Source organism: Felis catus, chromosome B2, assembly GCF_018350175.1.
Source record: "Felis catus isolate Fca126 chromosome B2, F.catus_Fca126_mat1.0, whole genome shotgun sequence".
In the NCBI taxonomy this organism is placed as follows: Eukaryota; Metazoa; Chordata; class Mammalia; order Carnivora; family Felidae; genus Felis; species Felis catus.
In genome coordinates this window covers 134000976-134019982 of record NC_058372.1, presented here as the reverse complement: position 1 = coordinate 134019982, position 19007 = coordinate 134000976, and the positions used below count along the sequence as shown (strand labels likewise).

At 43.4% G+C, this 19007-nt stretch overlaps 1 protein-coding gene across 5 annotated transcripts in view; it reads right to left on the bottom strand.

Moving 5' to 3' along the window:
• The window catches only part of UST (uronyl 2-sulfotransferase), a 318873-nt gene that overhangs the window by 51444 nt on the left and 248422 nt on the right, over positions 1-19007 (bottom strand). For all 5 annotated transcript variants that reach the window (XM_023254493.2, XM_023254491.2, XM_023254490.2 and 2 more), the window contains exons 6-7: positions 15143-15240; positions 13015-13172 (exon numbers count right to left, since the gene is read on the bottom strand). In XM_023254493.2, the coding sequence (XP_023110261.1) occupies positions 13015-13172; positions 15143-15240 (256 nt within the window). The remainder of the gene's footprint in view (positions 1-13014; positions 13173-15142; positions 15241-19007) is intronic.

The following is a 19007-nucleotide window of genomic DNA, read 5'->3' as shown; positions in this document are numbered from 1 at the left end:
GACATGAACAGACATTTCTCCAAAGAAGACATATAGATGGCCAATAGGCACATGAAAAGATTCTCATCATCATTTACCATCAGGGAAATGCAAATCAAAACTATAATGAGACATCACCTCTACACCTGGCAGAATGGCTAAAATCAACCATACAAGAGACAAAAGGTGTTGGCAAGGATAGAGAAAAAAAGGAACACTTGTGCACTGTTGGTGGAAATGCAAACTGGTGCAGCCACTGTAGAAAACAGTATGGAAGTTCCTCAAAAAAATTGAACATAGTCTACACCATGATCTTGCAATCACACTACTTGGTATTTACCCAAAGAGTACAAAACACTAATTCAGAGGTGTACGTGCACCCCCATGTTTACTGCAGCATTATTGACGAACAGTCACATTATGAAAGCAGTCCAAGTGCCCGACTGATGAACGGATAAAGAAGATGTGGTGTGTATATATAATGGGATATTATTCAGCCATAAAAAAGTATGAAATCTTGCCATTTGCAATGACATGAATGGAGCTAGAGAGTATAATGCTAAGCGAAATAAGTCAGTCATAGACAAATATTATATGATTTCACTCACATGGGGAATTTAAGAAACAAAACAAGTGAGCAAAAGAAAAAAGAGAGAGAGGGAAACATATCAAGAAGCAGCTCTTAATTATAGAGAACACACTGATGGTCACCAGGGGTGGGTGGTGGGTGAAATAGGTGATGGGGATTAAGGAGAGCACTTGTCTTGATGAGCATCGGGTGATGTATAAAATGGTTGAATAATTATACTGTACACTTGAAATTAATAAAACACTATGTTAAAAAATTGAAAAAAGAAAGTTGTATATATACTTATATATATACATACATATATAAACTATATATATATTATATATATAAACCATATATGTGTGTGTGTGTCTGTCTGTATATATATATCTATATTAAATATATATATGTATGTATGTATATATACACATATATATATATACACATACAGCTTGAGTACTTAGCATACTGAGGCATGTTGTAAAATTTCATAAGAGGAACACAGGGAAGACCCTGGGGTGGGGGAGGGAGAGGGAGAGAGAGAGAGAGAGAGAGAGAGAAGGAGAGTTTGAGAAAGTCATGGCAAAAGAAGTGAAAAATGGAATTAATGTCTGAAGAAATCTATATCCAGTCAAACTGGCGATCCAAGTGAGATAGAATATTAAGCTCTTTTAGACATTCAATGTCTCAATAAATTTACTTCCCATGTATCAGGAAGCTACTTGGGAATATCTTGAAGTAAAAGAGCGATTAAATCAAGAAACAGGATCTTTGGAATTCAGGAGACCAGGGATCCAATACAGAAATGTGTCAAAGGGAAGCAGCAGGGAGCTTCTGAGTAATCAGCCCAGACTGAAGCAGGAAGTTAGAGAGCTGTGGGTGGAAGAGGGGAAGGGGTCCTTGGGTGGGGGGTGGCAAATATGAAAATGTTCTTATCCAATAATAATGACAATATCAACAGTAGTATTGATACAACAGATGTAATGGCACATATGAAAATTTTGATAAGTACAAATAAATCTAGGCAAATAAAACAAAGGCAATAATTAATTCCAGGAAAACAATAAATTGTGCAAGAAATGAAATATAATCATGGTGTACTACTTGGATCAGCCGTCAATAAAATGTACAGTCACAGTCATGTAAATGGGACTACATATCCTAAATGTGGCTATAAACCATATTAGGAGGATGGGGGGCAGGGGAGGAGGTAGAGGTGAGGGTGGTGGAATAAGAGAACTAAATTTCTCGAAGAAATCAATCAAGAAATATCAGCCTTGCATACTGGTTTTAAGTCGTGTAGTGATTATCACAAGAAGCAGCTAACTGTGCTCAAAGCATCTGCCCCTGGAAAAAATCAAACTTTACGATGGGCAGGGTTGGAAGAGGAGGTTGCTGCTTTTCCTTATATGTCTTTTTGTACTTTTGGATTGTTAATTATATACACACATCACCTTAAAAAACATAGCTGAAAATCAGGGAGATAAAATTCTAGGATCAAATGTTGAAAAATAGCTCCGGCAGTCTCTGACTCTGAGAACACAGCAGAAATCCCTAAGCACATGGTAACAACTGGGGGCTAAGACTTTCCAGTCAGAGTATCTGAAACTTCCACTTGACAAGCAAAACTTTCCTCTTCTCATCAGTGGGGAATTATGCTGCATTTCTCCATGGGTTTAGGGACAATGAAATAAATGTGCTTAGCATAACCCACAAGGAACCGCGAAAAGCAGCAATGTTCTGTGCACAGGTATATTTGGAGGTTTTCCACTGTATTCTTTCACAGTTCAACACTGTTTGCAAGATGTGAAAAGCTAGAGCACGATGCGTTGATAAAAATGTCTGAAATGTTAAAAAAAATCAGGAAATGATACTTTTATTTGAAAAAGATTTAGCTGAACAAAAATAGAAGCTTCCATGGTAAAATGTTGAGTCATGCAAAATGGGTGAGGATTGTACTTCACCCCAGCTGGGGGTACATTTTATAAGCAAAGAATGTCAGGGAAGCTAGGCCATGAGCCAAGGATACAAAGACCGTTCTGAGATTCTCTGTCTGGCTCTCTTTGCGAGTTACCACACGAATCCGTGGTGTGGGCGGGGACCTTGGCAGTTTGGGCATAAGAGGGCAGTAAGATGGCAGGGTGTTTTCTGAAGATCGGCTATCACCCCTGGGGGCCAGGTCTCTCTTTCATCTTCTTTGCTCAGGCTTTAGAAGCATTTCAGCTTTGTGGAGTTATCAGGAAAGTCCAAAAATTGAAATCTGTGGTGACTAATTCCACCCCTTAGTAATATTCTTACTCAGTGCGAAGCATATTAGTGTCAAGCTCAACTTAAAACTGCTCAAAGCAGAAGTGATTATTAAATTCTAAAGTAGAAGAAATTCACCTCTAAACACAGAGGAATGCTGGGACCTTCAACACACCCAGATATTGTTAGCCAGCTCTTTGTTGGGGGAAATGAATCATAGGGGAGAAAACTGCACACCCCCAGGCCTGGCCACACTGTGGGGGGCAGCCGGGCTTCTCCAGATGATGAGGTTGGGACTCAGAGGACATCAACTTCTCAGGATGTGTGGTGTGGGAGGCAGGGGCTGAGGGAGACTGTTCTGGAAGGATGATCTCAAGGGCTTCCAGCCTGGGAGACCAGGAAGACCAGACGCAGTGTTGGGGGCACAGCCGGGTCGGACCCGGGATAGGGAGTCCATGCTGGTGGGCAAAGGACTGAATCTGGGAGATTAGGCAGGGCAGAAACTGGTGTTGACCGACGTGTGGTGGGGGCCCCCGTGACAGCCCAAGGCATATAGCCAGTGGGTGTCCCCAGCCTATTGAGTGGCTGGATCTGAGGTTGGGAGACAGGAAGAGAGCAAGGAGAAGAACCCTCGTGCTAGGAACTCGGGGAGCTGGCACTATCCCGACACACTGCTAGGAAGGGAGGGATTCTTGGGGGGTGGTCAGGACTGGCGGAGGGCAGGGAAACTGGGGGCGGGGGCGGGAGTCTGGGGTTGACACATGGCCCTCTGGCAACTGTGGCTTGGCCACTGGTTCTGAGACTGGTGTGAGTGACTCAGCTCCAGGTTGTACCACACAGAGAGCAGAAGCTGCTGATACTTTTCCCGCCTTGGGCAGAGCTGTCTTAGCAACAGCAGGGTGACTGAGTTATGAGGAATTGAGGCCCCCAGCTCCAAGAGGCAGAGTCAGCAGGAAGGGCCAGCGTGGGCCGGAGCACCCCCACCCCGTGCCTCCCGCATTCCAGGTACTTCCGCATCTTCACCCCTCCTTGCTTATATTCATGTTATTTTTCTGCCAAGAATGCCCCCTTCCGTGTCCATCTGATGAAAACCTATGTCCCCTTCCAGGCCTGGCACAAATACCTTCACCAGGAAGTACTTCCCGGTCCTATGTGCAATGGCTTTCAGGCTAGACCCTGCTTTCTTGATCTTTATAGCGTGCTTTCCCAGGACTGGCATCTTGCAGACATTTAAGCAGTGGCTGAATGTGTTTGTTGAATTTTTCTGTAATTTTCAGTTTATCTATGCTATTTAAATGTTAGTTTTCACAGAAGGGAAATAGTTTTGGAAAATTATTATTGGAAAATCAATGTAAATTAAGTCCTCTTGTCCTTCTCTTCTCAAATAATAAAATTGGAGATCCTTTCTACTGGACGAGGAATGGTACCAAGGCAAGAGAAAATCAATAAGCAAGTGAAAAATGCATTTAAAACTATATAATTCATGGTGGGGCGCCTGGGTGGCGCAGTCGGTTAAGCGTCCGACTTCAGCCAGGTCACGATCTCGCGGTCCGTGAGTTCGAGCCCCGCGTCGGGGTCTGGGCTGACAGCTCAGAGCCTGGAGCCTTTTCCGATTCTGTGTCTCCCTCTCTCTCTGCCCCTCCCCCGTTCATGCTCTGTCTCTCTCTGTCCCAAAAATAAATAAACGTTGAAAAAAAATTTAAAAAAAAAATAAAACTATATAATTCATGGTAATTGTTACTTCTAATACACAATATATACATCTATTTCTATACATAATACATATTTGCTGCAAATTAAGCTTTTATAAAATCAATTAAATACCCCTAAAGGCTGAATCTCTGTGAAAAAGTGATGTTCCTGTAAGTGAATCAAGCTATTGATCTGTGGTTACAGAGTTCCCTTCTAGAAGTGTTCACTAAAAACCCCTAAATGTCAGGGGGCCTGGGTGGCTCAGTCGGTTGAGTGTCCGACTTCGGCCCAGGTCATGATCTCGTGGTCCGTGGATTCGAGCCCCGCATAGGGCTCTGTGCTGACAGCTCGGAGCCCGGAGCCTGTTTCAGATTCTGTGTCTCCCTCTCTCTCTGACCCTCCTCTGTTCATGCTCTGTCTCTCTCTGTCTCAAAAATAAATAAACATTAAAAAAAATTAAAAAAAAACCCCTAAATGTCTAAGTTAATTTAAAGGGATGTTCACATTTATGTTAATTTAAACTATTTACTCAAAAGCTACAATTGAAACAGTTGTATGTATTCAGTTTTAATTTTTAGACACTATTTTAAAGGTCTAACACGACTGTTCCCTTCCACCCCGCACCCCCCACCATAAAGGTATCAGGTGTTTTCTTCTTCTAATGTGGATTACCATACAGCGGCATATGATACCTTAGTGATCTATGATGTTTCATGACCTCAAATTCCTTAGCGAACAGACCATAGGTGGAAAAATAGAATCTATGGATTTTATTTTTCAGCTCTCACCTTTAACTGCAATATATACCACGAATGCTTAATACCCCCAACCTCTGAGTTAGTGATTAAACACAAAGATTCTTTAGAAGGTCACAGGTGTACGGTGTTAGTGGCGGCTCTGGGGACAGAAGCTTGGATGTCTGTGGTCACTTAGGCAACTGCGGGCAGGTTGTTCACCATCTTTGAATCTCAGCTTCCTCGTTTTACAATGAGACAAAGACTGTTTGTCCTTCTCAACTGGATTCAGAGGATTCAAGAGGACTCAAAGGAGATATTCTGTGTGAAAGTGCTTTATAAACTGTAAATTGCTATGCAAATTATTATTATTTAGAGGCTGTTACTGCTTTTCTGACCCAACTCTATTCAGAGATGACTGAGCTATAATGAGGAGTTTAGTTGTGGGAACACAAATGAATGCACACACACACACTCACACACCTCATCTAGTACCAATGTGATTAGTGTCTGAACCTAGGTCCTGGCTAGTGAAAAAAACCAAATCTTCATGGAGAACACCGATGGCAGATAACCAAAAGCAAGAGGAATACTATTTTTATAAATGACAGTTGAGTTCTTTAAACAATGCCATTGGTGTCTGTAAATGGATAGTCTGAATTCCTCCCAGCCATAGCTTATGTCTCTGTGAGGTCCCAGAATGTTTTTCAGTTTTGTCGTGGCAAAAAGCAATAGGAAGTAGGAAACAGCAGTGGAAATGAGGGATGAAAGACAGCATTTGTTTAATACAGACATTGTAGAGAGATGGATTATTTGTGCAAAACCAGAGTTTACAGTGTATATATTTTTTTGACCCACATAAACGTATTTCATTATAAAACTCCCTTTACCGCCTACCATTGGCTCTCCTATAATGTAGTTCGGACTACTACAATCAATTGTACTTGGAATATTTTTGATATTTGTGATCCCATTTTTAGTCCTCAAATTGGACATAATTATACATCTGTGTTCAAGCATTATGTAAACTCCCGCCTGCAGATGCAAACTTATTAGGAAGCCACAGGCACGTCCTTGAGAAAGTGCAGACACTGCCACCTGCTGGACAAGGTTTGATTTACTCATTTAGCGTTTTGAAGTTAATTTTGCACTTGGGAAACAAACTCAAGGTTTTTCAAGAACTGAATCTTAGGGTCTTACTTGGAATAAAATCCACCAAATCTCTGGACACTCATCCTCTATCTACTAAACACCATGATATATAACAGTCTGAAAAAGTCAACATTCAGCAAAAGTTAATGGTTAATTGCCCCAATCATATCTCAATAGTGGGTTTCATTTGAAGTTAAAATCTTAGGGGTGCCTGGGTAGCTCAGTTGGTTGGGTGCCTGGCTTTTGATTTTGGCTCAGTCATGATCCTGGGGTCATGGGATTGAGCCCTGCATTGGGCTACGTGCTGAGTGTGGAGCCTCCTTAGGATTTTCTCTCTCTTTCTCTCTCTTCCCCCTCTCTCTACCTCTCCCTTGAACGGTACATGCTCTCTCTCTAAAATAAAATAAGATAAAATAAAAATAAAATAAGATAAAAATAAAGTGGAAATCTTAGCTCCCTGATAATTTTGGCAAGAGTTTGGGCGTAAAAACAAATGATTAAAAAAAATACCCTCAATGACTAGGATGATGTGTGTTTTCAACTTCTGAAGGTGTCACTGTAAGAATACTTCCAATAAACTTATTCCCTATAATTGTTCCAGAAATAGAGTACTAGCCAGAATATAATTGACTCCTCCAAAGTCAAAAATACTATTTCCTAAAGGCATACAATTTTATAGGCCAGCTGTAACTGTCAAAATAAGTCAAGGCTCATCATAGATTCTCTCTCTCTTTTTCCATGTAGAAGTTACAAAGACAGACTGATGTCCTGTTTCTCACAGACACGGGCCCTGTTTCTCTCCTGTGATGTGGTTTGCACACTAATATTAGTTATTTATTGAACTCTTATCATATGTGAAGCTCTGGGCGAAGGGCTTCCACTCTGAAGTGGATTGTATTGTTTATGCATCTTATTTTTTTTAAGTTTTTTTAAGTTTATTTTGAGAGAGAGAGAGGGCAAGTGGGGGAAGCGGGGAGAGAGAAAGACAGAGGGAGAGAGAAGATCCTGAGCAGGCTTCATGCTGTCAGCATGGAGCCCGACGCGGGACTCCATCTCACGAATCGTGAGATCATGCTCTGAGCCGAAATCAAAAATCCGAGGCTTGACTGACTGGGCCACCCAGACACCCCTTGTTTATTTCATTTTATACAGATGGGGAGACTGAGGCTCAGAGGGATTATACCTTCCCGTGGTGACAGCAGAGAAGTAGCTTTACCACCAGGCTGTCTACCCCAGATTCTGTGCTCTAATCATTCTGATATCCTACCTTCTCAACAGAAATGCATACGGTACAGAAAGAAAGGGATGGACATTGTGACCAGAGAGTTTGAGTTGGTCATCTCCATATCGCCAACCACAGGGAACAGCAGATTCCGAACCTAGAACTCTCCATTTAGGATTCCGTCATGTCCTCTAGGTGGCGATAGCTGCCGTAACTAAACTTGGAAATAATGCAATGGGGACTGTCCAAGGACTGCTGTTTTTTTTGGGGGGGGCGGGGGGAAGTACCCTGTAATTGTGCTAACCAACAAAAGGTGGAACATGTCACCTAAAACATTGTGCTTTAGTATCGTAATAATATTCTTTAGAGATCAGTCACCAAAATTGCACTTACCCTGGGTCATATGGGTAGAACCACGGCAGAAAGAAGATTCGAGTCTCCTGTAACTCCCAACTCAGTGTTCTTTCTTTAAAGAATGGCTGTTCTTTATGATACATAGGCCAGGCTTTAATCACTTAGCATTTGTTTAAACCCAGTCTGGCATTTTTATTGATAGATGGAGGAAAACTTGAATGTTTCCTGTAGCATACCATATTAACTTTTCTCTACAACATATTTGCTATTATTTTCTATGTAGATGTCCTCAGCTTTTTTTTTTTCAACGTTTATTTATTTTTGGGACAGAGAGAGACAGAGCATGAACGGGGGAGGGGCAGAGAGAGAGGGAGACACAGAATCGGAAACAGGCTCCAGGCTCTGAGCCATCAGCCCAGAGCCTGACGCGGAGCTTGAACTCACGGACCGCGAGATCGTGACCTGGCTGAAGTCGGACGCTTAACCGACTGCACCACCCAGGCGCCCCAAATGTCCTCAGCTTTAAATACAACAATGCAAATGAACTCAGAGTACATTACTATACTTCTAATAGGAGGTCTGATTATCATTCATGCATAGTTGAAAAAAATATTTAAATTTGTACTGTCATCGCTTATAAAAATACATAAAATATGTATTTTTTTTAAAGCGCTCAGTTTATGAATGAACTCTGCAGAGTTAGTACATAAGTCATTTGTTTGGAATTACACACTTTTCCTTTGTAATGGTTGGTGGCCAGAGTCTCAAGGCAACCCACAGAAGTGTAGTAAATTCCCTACTGTGGCGCCAATGTTTACATTTGTAATGGGAAAAAGTTGAAAATGAATACAAATGTAATGCTAGTAACGGAAAGTATTTAAAATACAAGCGAAAAGAATTGGACACAGGAGCTTTCGAGCCTCCAAGCGGAAGAAAGATAATGGGGATTAATGTTAGGTCATGAAGTTCCAACGCCTGGATGCTAGGTGGCGCTATTGAATCATAACAGCTCGGTCATTTGCCAAGTCAAGGGACATTCATTTAAGGGCTGTTCCTATCACAGATATTCACATGTTCTCTGCCTTTAATTAATTTGCTTATTTGTTTTGGCTCCTAACACCACTGTGATTTGAGCTCCTAAAGAAATTATGACTAAGAAACATATTGGGGGCTCACAGCATGTCAGTTTTTAAGAGTTGAGAAAAAGTATCCATAAGCACATTAATACTCATGGCTCAGAAACATGTTGAGTTCTGCCTTTTACTTCCACATTTTGGTGGGTGACTATGGATCAACTTCTCAACTTCTCTAGGCTGGCTCCAGTTTCTCAGTCTGAAAAGGTTAAGTAATGAGCAAATATAATCCAGATTAATCAATAAAAAAAGAAATCAGACTGTGTAGGTCGAACAAGTGAGTTTGGCTGTTCTTACCCAACACATCTGTTTGGGACCCAGTTCTCTCTAATTCTAACTCAAAGCAAGGTTGAGTGGAGTTTACTGAGTGGTAAACTTCAGGGTACTTCCCTGGACATCCGCAAGTGACCCCTGGTTGGCAAGAAATATCTGAAGAAAAATTCTAGAAAATTCTAGAAATTTCAGAAATATCTGAAGAAAAATTCTAGAAAATTCAAGAAAATTCTCTTGGTTATTCATGTGCTAAAACTCATTGTTATTTTCCTCTTGAGTACTTATTATACATTTCTTCTGAGATATGCTAAAGGGGTCTCCGCGGAACACAGACATTAATAAAAAAAATAACTTTTTAAGAAAAAACTCTAAAAATTAAGTTCCTCAAATACTTTTGGGAGGAGACAAATTCACTTGTCAGCATACCCTCCTACAAGAAATGCACGAGGTGGGGGCTAACAGTCGAGCTATTACGTAGGAAAGTTACGAACTTCCCTACATGGTTGGCTAGTCAAACAAGCAGTACTATTTGCAAGGAATTAAGAGGTATCATTCCTATCTTGAATAAGTGACAACCCATCTGACTAACAGACGTTAACTATTTTTACGAGCTCCCCAGACGGTCATTGCTATAAGTGCTTTTTCTTCAGTAATGAGACTGGTCTAAATATTTTTCGGATTGCTGTAGGGGGATTACTAAAAATCAGCACACACCTACAGTTTAAAAATAACAAGACAAGCGTCAAAGAAAAATGGCCAGTGGGGGGTCTGCATCTCACTCGGGCTCTATGGTCAGTTCATCTACAATGATCCAAGGGTCACTAGATCCCGCAGTGTCTTCGATTTTAGTGTTTCTTCCTTCCGTTCTCTAGGCTACTCAGTTATAAAATTCTTTAAAAAGGGCAAAAGCAATGATTTCGGTGTGCCATAATCTGAGAATTTAGACTAAAAATGGTCTGACGAGGCAGCTCTGGTATGAGATCGCTAAAGTGACTTGAGGTCACTCTTTCCTTTAACCTGGGTGACACCAATGCGCTGAGCACAAGAAAACAGTGCAGGTGCTTAGTCTTTGCAGAGGCTAAAATATAGTGAGAAACTGGCCAGGAGTGGATGTTCATCTCCTGTCCCCTGCCCCAGGGGATGTGGGACTCCTTGAGACACAGCAGTTGTGGGGCTGCTTGGCTGCCAATGTCACCACACAACAATCTCTCCAGAAGATGGTCGAGAGACCAGAGAATGTGGTGGAAAGTTCTGAGCAATCACTCAAGGGTTCAGTTTGTTATATGCATGTCGTGTGGCAGCTGAGAGCGTCACACTGGGGTGGTATTCAAAATATGTGGCAACCAATTCCACTCAGGACCTGAATTCACAACACTTGCTGAGTGTAGCACTGGGCCAGAGTCCTGAAGACTCGCTCTATGCCTGTGAATTACCTCTTTTGTTACCTCACTGTTGGATGAGGGGGCGTGGCAAGGGCAGACAGGGTGGCCAAGTGTGGGCACTGAGGGCAGTATAGGCATATTTCACTATTTTAACCACTAATACGCTGGACTGTGTGAACCGGCCATGTGTCGGTCCCGGCCTTAGAGAAACCTTTCATCCCACCACACAGGAGTATCGGACCCCCCTTACCCTCTCTAAGGCGGCAAGCCTCAGATTATTTAATATACTCCTAGGCCTAACTCAAAAGGATAAAAATCTTTATAAGGTCGAAAGACTGCGGCTGAAGCCACAAGAGCTAAGAGTAACTCAATTTTCAGAAATATGTTCTAAACGTGCTTCTGGATCATGGGACAAAGGCCCAGTTTCTGAGAAGTCACGCATCTAAATGGAGATGACAGTTGAGAAGTCAAAAGGATATCTTCTGACAACAGCACATAAGTGGGCTCTTGGGGCTGGGGTTTTTATTTGTGGTCTATTTGTATTTAAGAAGAACAAAGATAAAATGCCTCACTTATCGGGCCCACGATACTAGTTCCAGATCCAAGGACGGATGGCGTGTGTGATGTAGACTGACCGAAACTCTTCTCAAAGGCTGGGACGAGAGTGTGTTCATTTTTTTGACAACTCTGTGTCTCCAGGGTTTCGTTCATGTTTTTTAAAAAACATTTTTATGATTTTTTATTTTTGAGAGAGAGAGAGCATGAGTGAGGGAGGGGGCAGAGAGAGAGAGAGAGAGAGAGAGAGAGAGAGAATCTAAGCTGGGTCTATGCGCAGTGTGGAGCCCAAGGCAGGACCTGATCCCTTGAGCCTGGGATCATGACCTGAACCAAAACCAAGAGTCAGATGTTCAACCGACTGAGCCACCCAGGCGCACCTCGTTCACCTGTTATCTCGTACTATGTATCACACACACAAGCGCACACACGTATTCGTGCACACACGCACTCATGCACACACGCATGCTACACAAACAGATAAAGCCAAAGAGCGGAAGTAACGAATAACCTAAACTTTTTCTGCGAAAAAGTCTAACTTAGGGTCAGACCTCACCTTGCACAAAGACCCGAGTTTATGTTATCTTACAGAGTTAAAAATTGGTCACAGCATGGCTCTTCAAATTCTTTTAATTGCCCACTGTTGAAAGGGCAGAGGAAGGCCTACTTTCAAAAAGTGACCAGGGTCGATGATGCTTCCAGCCATTCAAACTGCATTTCCTGTTGAGGAGACAGACCTGCAGGGCTTGCGTGAAGGTTCCTGGTCATGTGCACGTCAGAATTTACCTCGGAGGGAGAGAGCTGAGACCAGGACAGCACCCACCTGCCAGTTATCTTCCTCATGCAAACCCCTGGCGGTGGCAGGGGCCACCTGATGTAACAGGGCCCCTCTGGGCAAAGACCAGTTCACGTGGGCATCGGCACCTGCTCCTGGTGCAGGTGGGGTGCGAGGTCCCTGCCTGGTGGTGAACGGGAGGCACCAGGGCTGCGTTTGGGGAACCTTTCATCTGTTTGGGGAACCTCATTTCTACACAGCAGAAGGCTGTCTCCCATTTCAGGATGATAAAACAACAACCAGAGGGGTGAATAAGTATGCAAGGCTTGCAGGGCAGCAGTAGATTAAGGAGAATGGGAGAGAAACAATGTTGTTTGCCGTTCTCTCCGGATACAATAATAATGAGAAAAATAAATGATGGATTTCTGAAAGTAATTATCTTTACAGTGATACCACAGGCACCCTCTGCACTTGTTCTCTGCTGCATTCCATTTCTCGCTTCTATTTGGAAACCACGCCATTCGTGAGAATAAAATCGTAATTGCGTGTTCAATTTGCTTCTGTGTCTATTCTATTGCCAGAATTGGATATGCCAGAGTGCTTTGTCAGATGGAAGTAGGGCCCAGATAGAGGATCACCTGATGGTTCCTTCACACCCACTTCCATCAGTGGACTCTGGCAACAGCCCTGGACCAAGGTCAATGCCAATGTTGCCAGCTTCACTTTCCAAAGGGAGAAATGGAGCCAGCAGGCCTTTCACACATGGCAAGTTTAGGTCTGGACCTGAAGCTCCCAGTTTTGGCATCTATATCTATAAGCTTCCTTTGAAGGTCAGGGCAACTTCTCTTCATTAACAGGAGAGAAGGTTCTACTCCTTTTATTGCCTGAGTCCTGTTCAAGGTGAGTAACCCCCCAAAACACCAAAGAGCTTGCTACAGAAGGGATTACCTGGGTCTTTGTAGATACTGAGCACACCCTTGAAGTAATGAGGTAAAAATCTTTCCAGTAAAAGCAGCACATCTTCCAACTCTTCCAGAATCCCCACAAGCAGGAAGTTTTCATTCACGTTCAGTTTTGCTCTTTCAAGGGCCCACTCACCAGGCTCCCTTCGTGGATACAAAAATGATTTCAAATCAAAGATTCATTTTCGAAATGCAGGAACAACATGCTGAGAATGTATCTCTTCAACCCGCCCCCCACCATTCGTTTGAGCCCCAATCCCACCTCCTTAAGGATCAGCTCTAATATGGCTGCCGCTGGGAGCCTTCCAGCTGCCATTTGCTTTTCCACCTCTTACCGCTATCATGTTTACCTGTGTGTGGTGCCTCGCCCCCTGAGGCCCTGGTCAAAATATTTTGGGGAAGAATACACACACAGGCAATTAGGTCCTATAAACACTGATCAAAGGGGCGATCAGAATGGCTTTTTAACAGAAGGACCAAACCAATAACGCTAGAAGATATGAAATCTGACACTTACTGATACAGTAGTTCTATAGAAATCAGAATCAGTTTTAGGTCATCCCTGCTAATCATCTTATTCTTTTAAAGAGTTTAAAGACAAGCTTTTATATTTTTTGTTTTGTTTTGTTTTGTTTTGTTTTACAGAAGGAAAATGGCCTCATCTCATCTGCAAGGCAGATCTCTGAGCCAAGTGCATTTCTGTGAGGGGGGAAGGATGGGAGTCATGGGAGCTGGGCTCCAGGCATGGCTGGCATTTCCCATCCGAGGGAATTTGGGCAAGCCAGGATTCTCTTTTGGAAAACTGTAATAATAAACCTAACCCAGCTCAAATAATTGAGGGAACAAGGGGACATTTTGAAAGAGTTTTGAAAATCATCGTCTGTGCACCAGGATAAGGCATCATGAGTGCTCTCCCCAGGATTAGGAAATATATAATTAAAAAAAAAAAAAACCACTTGAGGGAGTTAGGATCATGTTTCTTGGAATAAATATCTTCACTGTGACAGAAAGTGAGTCATCTGGCCCCAAATCTTCCCAGCGTCTGAAGCACTGACCGTGAACCAGGAGGCACTTATACAGGGGTGAGGATTGGAGTGGGGAGGCCTCTTGAACTCAGGAAGTTTATGACAAAGCAGAAAGCTGACGCTTCTAGTTCCAGATTTCAGACCGTAAACAGAGTCCCGTGTTACAGGAAACTCAGCAAAGCGGTAACAGCAACAACACACATAATAATTAAGCAGTAATCACTGAGCAGGCCAGAAGTACAACGGATGAGTTGTACTTCAGAAACAGTTTCTTCTCTCAATCTTTTCAGGAACACACTGACCTTCTAGTCAGTGTTCCCTTTGCAGGAAAATGTCACTTCGGCTTTATTTTCTATCACGTGAAGATCATATTCATTGTTACTATCATTTTTTTTTTCTCCAGGTTACACGTTTGTCTAGTACAATGAACTTAAACTGCAGCGAGACCAGGCTCACGAGAATCATCTGTGCCCCCACCTCAGGCACTGTGATTAGGTGGGGATTTCTAGCAAGTGCCCTGGGGACGCTGATGCCGGAGGTGGGCAGACCACACTCTGAGAGCCTTACCATCTGAGTGAGTCACTTTCTAAAGAAGGTCTTGCATCCAAGTAAGGCTGAGGGGCTGAGGACTAGGAAGCGCATTCCTCTCTTTCTACCAGATGTGTCTCCTGAGAGAAACACTGTCAGATTTTGGGGTGTGAGCGCCCAGTGTTTCAGACCCAATTAGACAGGGCACGTAGGCAAAGACGGGTGCCGATGAAATACAGGCGCTATGGGAAGCAGTGGGGTGATGTCCGCTGGTCTTTACTATCTCATGGGCTGAGCAGGGACAGCTATGAGTTAAGAATAAAAAAGGGTCTGGTTGGCATTTCAGTTACACATCTTCACGGGCGGGTCCCAAGGCCTCTGTCAGACCCTGATCCGTTCATTTCTTCCTACATAGGACATTCAGAGTCTCCAAAGCAATCTTTGGAGATTAATCGTAAACATAAACTGAATTCCAGAAGGCTGAGGGAGTAGGCATACAAGAGATTCCCCACGCAGTGCCCCCCGGGTGGCTTTCCTGCCATTGTCCTTTTTAGTCTTTACCTGCATCTGGGATGCTGTCCACAAAAATATGGAATGATGTAAAATAATCTGGGGTTGGAACACTCAGGATAGTTTTCAAGAATACACTCATTGATATCCTGGAAGAGAAAACACAGCAGTGAGATGTCTCGCAATCCCTGCAGTGCTTTGTCAAATGCCGTACAGGGTGAGTAAAGTTGATACTTCAGGTCACGCGGGCAAGCCGTGGGGAGATACGGAGAATTCACAGATCTCATGAGAAATCTTTCTCGTCGTCATTTTGCCTCCTGTTCCACTGGCCAGGTGCGCATGCGGTCTGAGCATTTCCAAGATTGCTTGCTCTGTTGACTAAATTGCATTTCTGCATTTCCCCTGTGGCCTGCAGTCTTTAGCTACATGACGAGCATCCTGACAGAACTATTACCCAGGGTACCCACTACCTACCGTAACCCAGACGTTACCAGTCAACCGGTATACAGTTGGCACTTAATAAATACTTGTTGAGTGAATGCAGTGTGGCTTCCTTCTTAATTCATTCTGACTTAATTGGAGATCCCCGTAGAGCCAGCCCTACAGAAATGTATTTCCCCGGGTATCTGTACATCCATCAAATAATGACTGAGTACCTACAGGAGTCACATAAAAGATTTTTAGAGTTTGGAGAGTTTGTAAAATAATTTCTAAGGTCATATTAGGTTAGAGAGTGACACGATGTTTGTATACGGTCTCTCACTTTCGAAGGCAACATCTGACTTCTAGATTTTCTATTTCTCTTCTGTGAGGTTGCACATCACGTCTCTGTCGATGGGTAAACAGAAAGGCTAAAAGTCAACTTTTATAAGGCAGATTCATTGGCTGCCCTAGAAAAGACATGCCTGGTTCTTAAGTATTTCTAAGGAGAAACAATAATCCAATTTACAACTAAACCAAACAGCTACGGGATGTTTTTCCAGAGAATACTGGCAAGGTAGATCAAGAGTTGATATAACTCAGAAACATGGTCACACTGGTAATGAAATTTGAGTCAGTTGAAGCCACTGTATCTGATATGACTGGGGTAGGTGATTAGATATTAATTTTTTTTTTTTTAGTTCAAGTTGGGAGTCATAAAAATGTACCACAAACTTTTTTTTTTTTTAATTTTTTTTTCAACGTTTATTTATTTTTGGGACAGAGAGAGACAGAGCATGAACGGGGGAGGGGCAGAGAGAGAGGGAGACACAGAATCGGAAACAGGCTCCAGGCTCTGAGCCATCAGCCCAGAGCCCGACGAACTCCCGGACCGCGAGATCATGACCTGGCTGAAGTCAGACGCTTAACCGACTGCGCCACCCAGGCGCCCCCACAAACTCTTTTTTTAACAACACTTTCTTTCCCCCCCATACCTCTTTGGTTTATATACCAATTAAATAAGTTGCACATTTACAGTAACAACTAACTGGAATAAACAGATTCAGCCACAAACACTTTAGCTGAGGACTGGAGTCTACTGTGGGAAGCAGGGGTATACAACTCTCAGAGAGGAATGAACTAGAAGCAAATGGAGTTCATCAGTCCATCCAGCCACGTGTTAAGTGAAGGGTGATGAAGAGTACTTTATTGTGTATGAAAATCCAGCAAAAATGCATGATGTTAGACCCAAAATACCTTTCTAAGAAGAATTTGACACAGAGGGGTATACAGATCTTCCTCAACTTGTGATGCAATTACATCCCAACAGCCCTTTGGAAGTTGAAAATAAGTTTAAAAGCATTGACTACATCTAACCTACCGAACATCCCAGGTTAGCCTAGCCTCGCCTACCTTAAACGTGCTCAGAACACTGGCCTTAGCCTGGGCAAAGTCATCTAACACAAAGCTTATTTTATAATAAAGTGCTGAATATCTCATGTAATTTATTGACTGCTGTACTGAAAGTGAAAAACCGAATGGCTGTTGGGTGCAGAATGGTTGGAGGTGCACAGGTTGTGGGCCCTCCTGATCGCGTGGCTCACCGGGGGCGGGGGGTGGGGTGGGGGTGGTGGCGGTGGCTGTTCACTCCTGTCCAGCATCCTGAGAGAGGCTGGTCCTGGTCCAGGAAGAGATCCAGATTCAAAATTCCAAGTACAGTGTTTACTGAATGCAGATCACTTCTACACCATCCTTAAAGTTGAAAAAAAATGTAACTTGAACCATCTAAAGTTGAGGACCATCTATGTAGGGATAGTCATTGCTACAAGATTATTACAACAAAATATGGCAGGATTTAAACGTTCGTTAATGGGGGATTGATTCCCTGAGAAGTTACGGTGCATTCCTACAGTGAAATATGGGGCAGCTGGCAAGGACAAGGGAAACCTACACGTACTGTCCTGAAAAGTGTCTGTGATGAATTTTCACATGAAAAAAAGCCAATCACAGGACAATATGCAGACGTAGGACGATATGAAGATAAACACGTATGTTTACATAAACACAAACATATCTAGAAGAACAAGTACCAAACTGTTAAAAGTGGTTCTTTCTGGCAATAGATGTAAAAGATGGGAATACGTTGGTTGAACTTGAACTGTATCCTCTTCCGAAATGTTATTTTCACTATAAATGTTGGATATAAAGTATCTTCAGTAAAACATTATTTTACATAAATGCTACTTCTATTGTAATATATGGATTTTACTTTTATCATCAGAAAAAGGAGATTTGCACATTGTAAAACAAATCAAAGCTTGTGGGAGGATGAGTGGGCTTTGCCCTAAGGATGCTCTGACCTCCCTTCCTCCCTTACAGTCCGGGGGACCCCTGGCAGGTGGCATCCCCCAGGGACCTGAGCCTTAGGTCAGAAGGACCCAGTAATTGGGCTGCCGTCTGAAGGAGGGAGCCAGGAGTTGGGTGCGGAGCAGAGCACAGGAGATCCCCGGCCAGGGCAGGGATGATCAGAGGTGGAGACTTCACACCAAAGGGCTGAGTAGGTTGGTGGTGGTTTAGGGGGTGTCGAGAGATGTGTCTCATACACTGTCACCGCCCGCCACCCAGAGACCCGTCTTAATAGGAGGGGCGGGCGACAGAGCCTGCCAAAGCCGCCCAGAGAGTCCACAGCATCCATGCTTCTCCAGAGCATGGAGAATGTTTCCTTTGAATGAGAACTGTGTCATTATTTGTTTAGGTGGGAAGTCCATGAGAGCACACACTGTCTGCTCACTGTGTCTCCAGCACTTAGCGCCCTGCCTGGAAAAAGCAGGCGTGCAATAAATACTCGGCAAATAGATGAACAAATGGCAGAAGGAACAAGCCTCGACACACAGCCGTGATGCCGTCCCCGGTGACCCTGGCCTGGAGCTTAACAGGATGGGACGGAGGACGTCAGCATCGGCTGGTGGGGGCGGGAGCAGGGAGGGCTGAGGAGGTGCAGGGGCCTGTGAAGGTCATTTCCCTATTGGAATCCACAAATAACCCTACAAGGTCAATTTATGGGAAGACATAAATTCCGAGTTTAAGAAGTGCCGTTAGCAATTTTTCTTCTCTTAGATCAAGGCAGGTCCCGGGGGATTTTAGAGTTCCATTTGAGCCCATTAGAGGTTGATGAATGGTGTTGACCACAACCGTCCTATGGAAACGCTATGGGAGGACATAAATAAAAGATGACTCAGGTGTAAGGTCAAAAAAGAGCAGAAAATGAACTGTGAAGACCCACACATTTAGCTGCCTGCGGCTTAGCCACAGTGACGAGGGACACTTCACCGCAGCTCAAGGACAAGGGGGCCTCAGGAAACTGCTCCTGGCCACTCACACAGTCCACTCTTCCTGGACCTGAGACCCTCCGTGAGTGGCCTTTGGTGTCCAGGGAAACTGAAGGGGACAAGTGTCAACACAGCTGCTCATACAATTTCCCGCAACAGGTGTGACT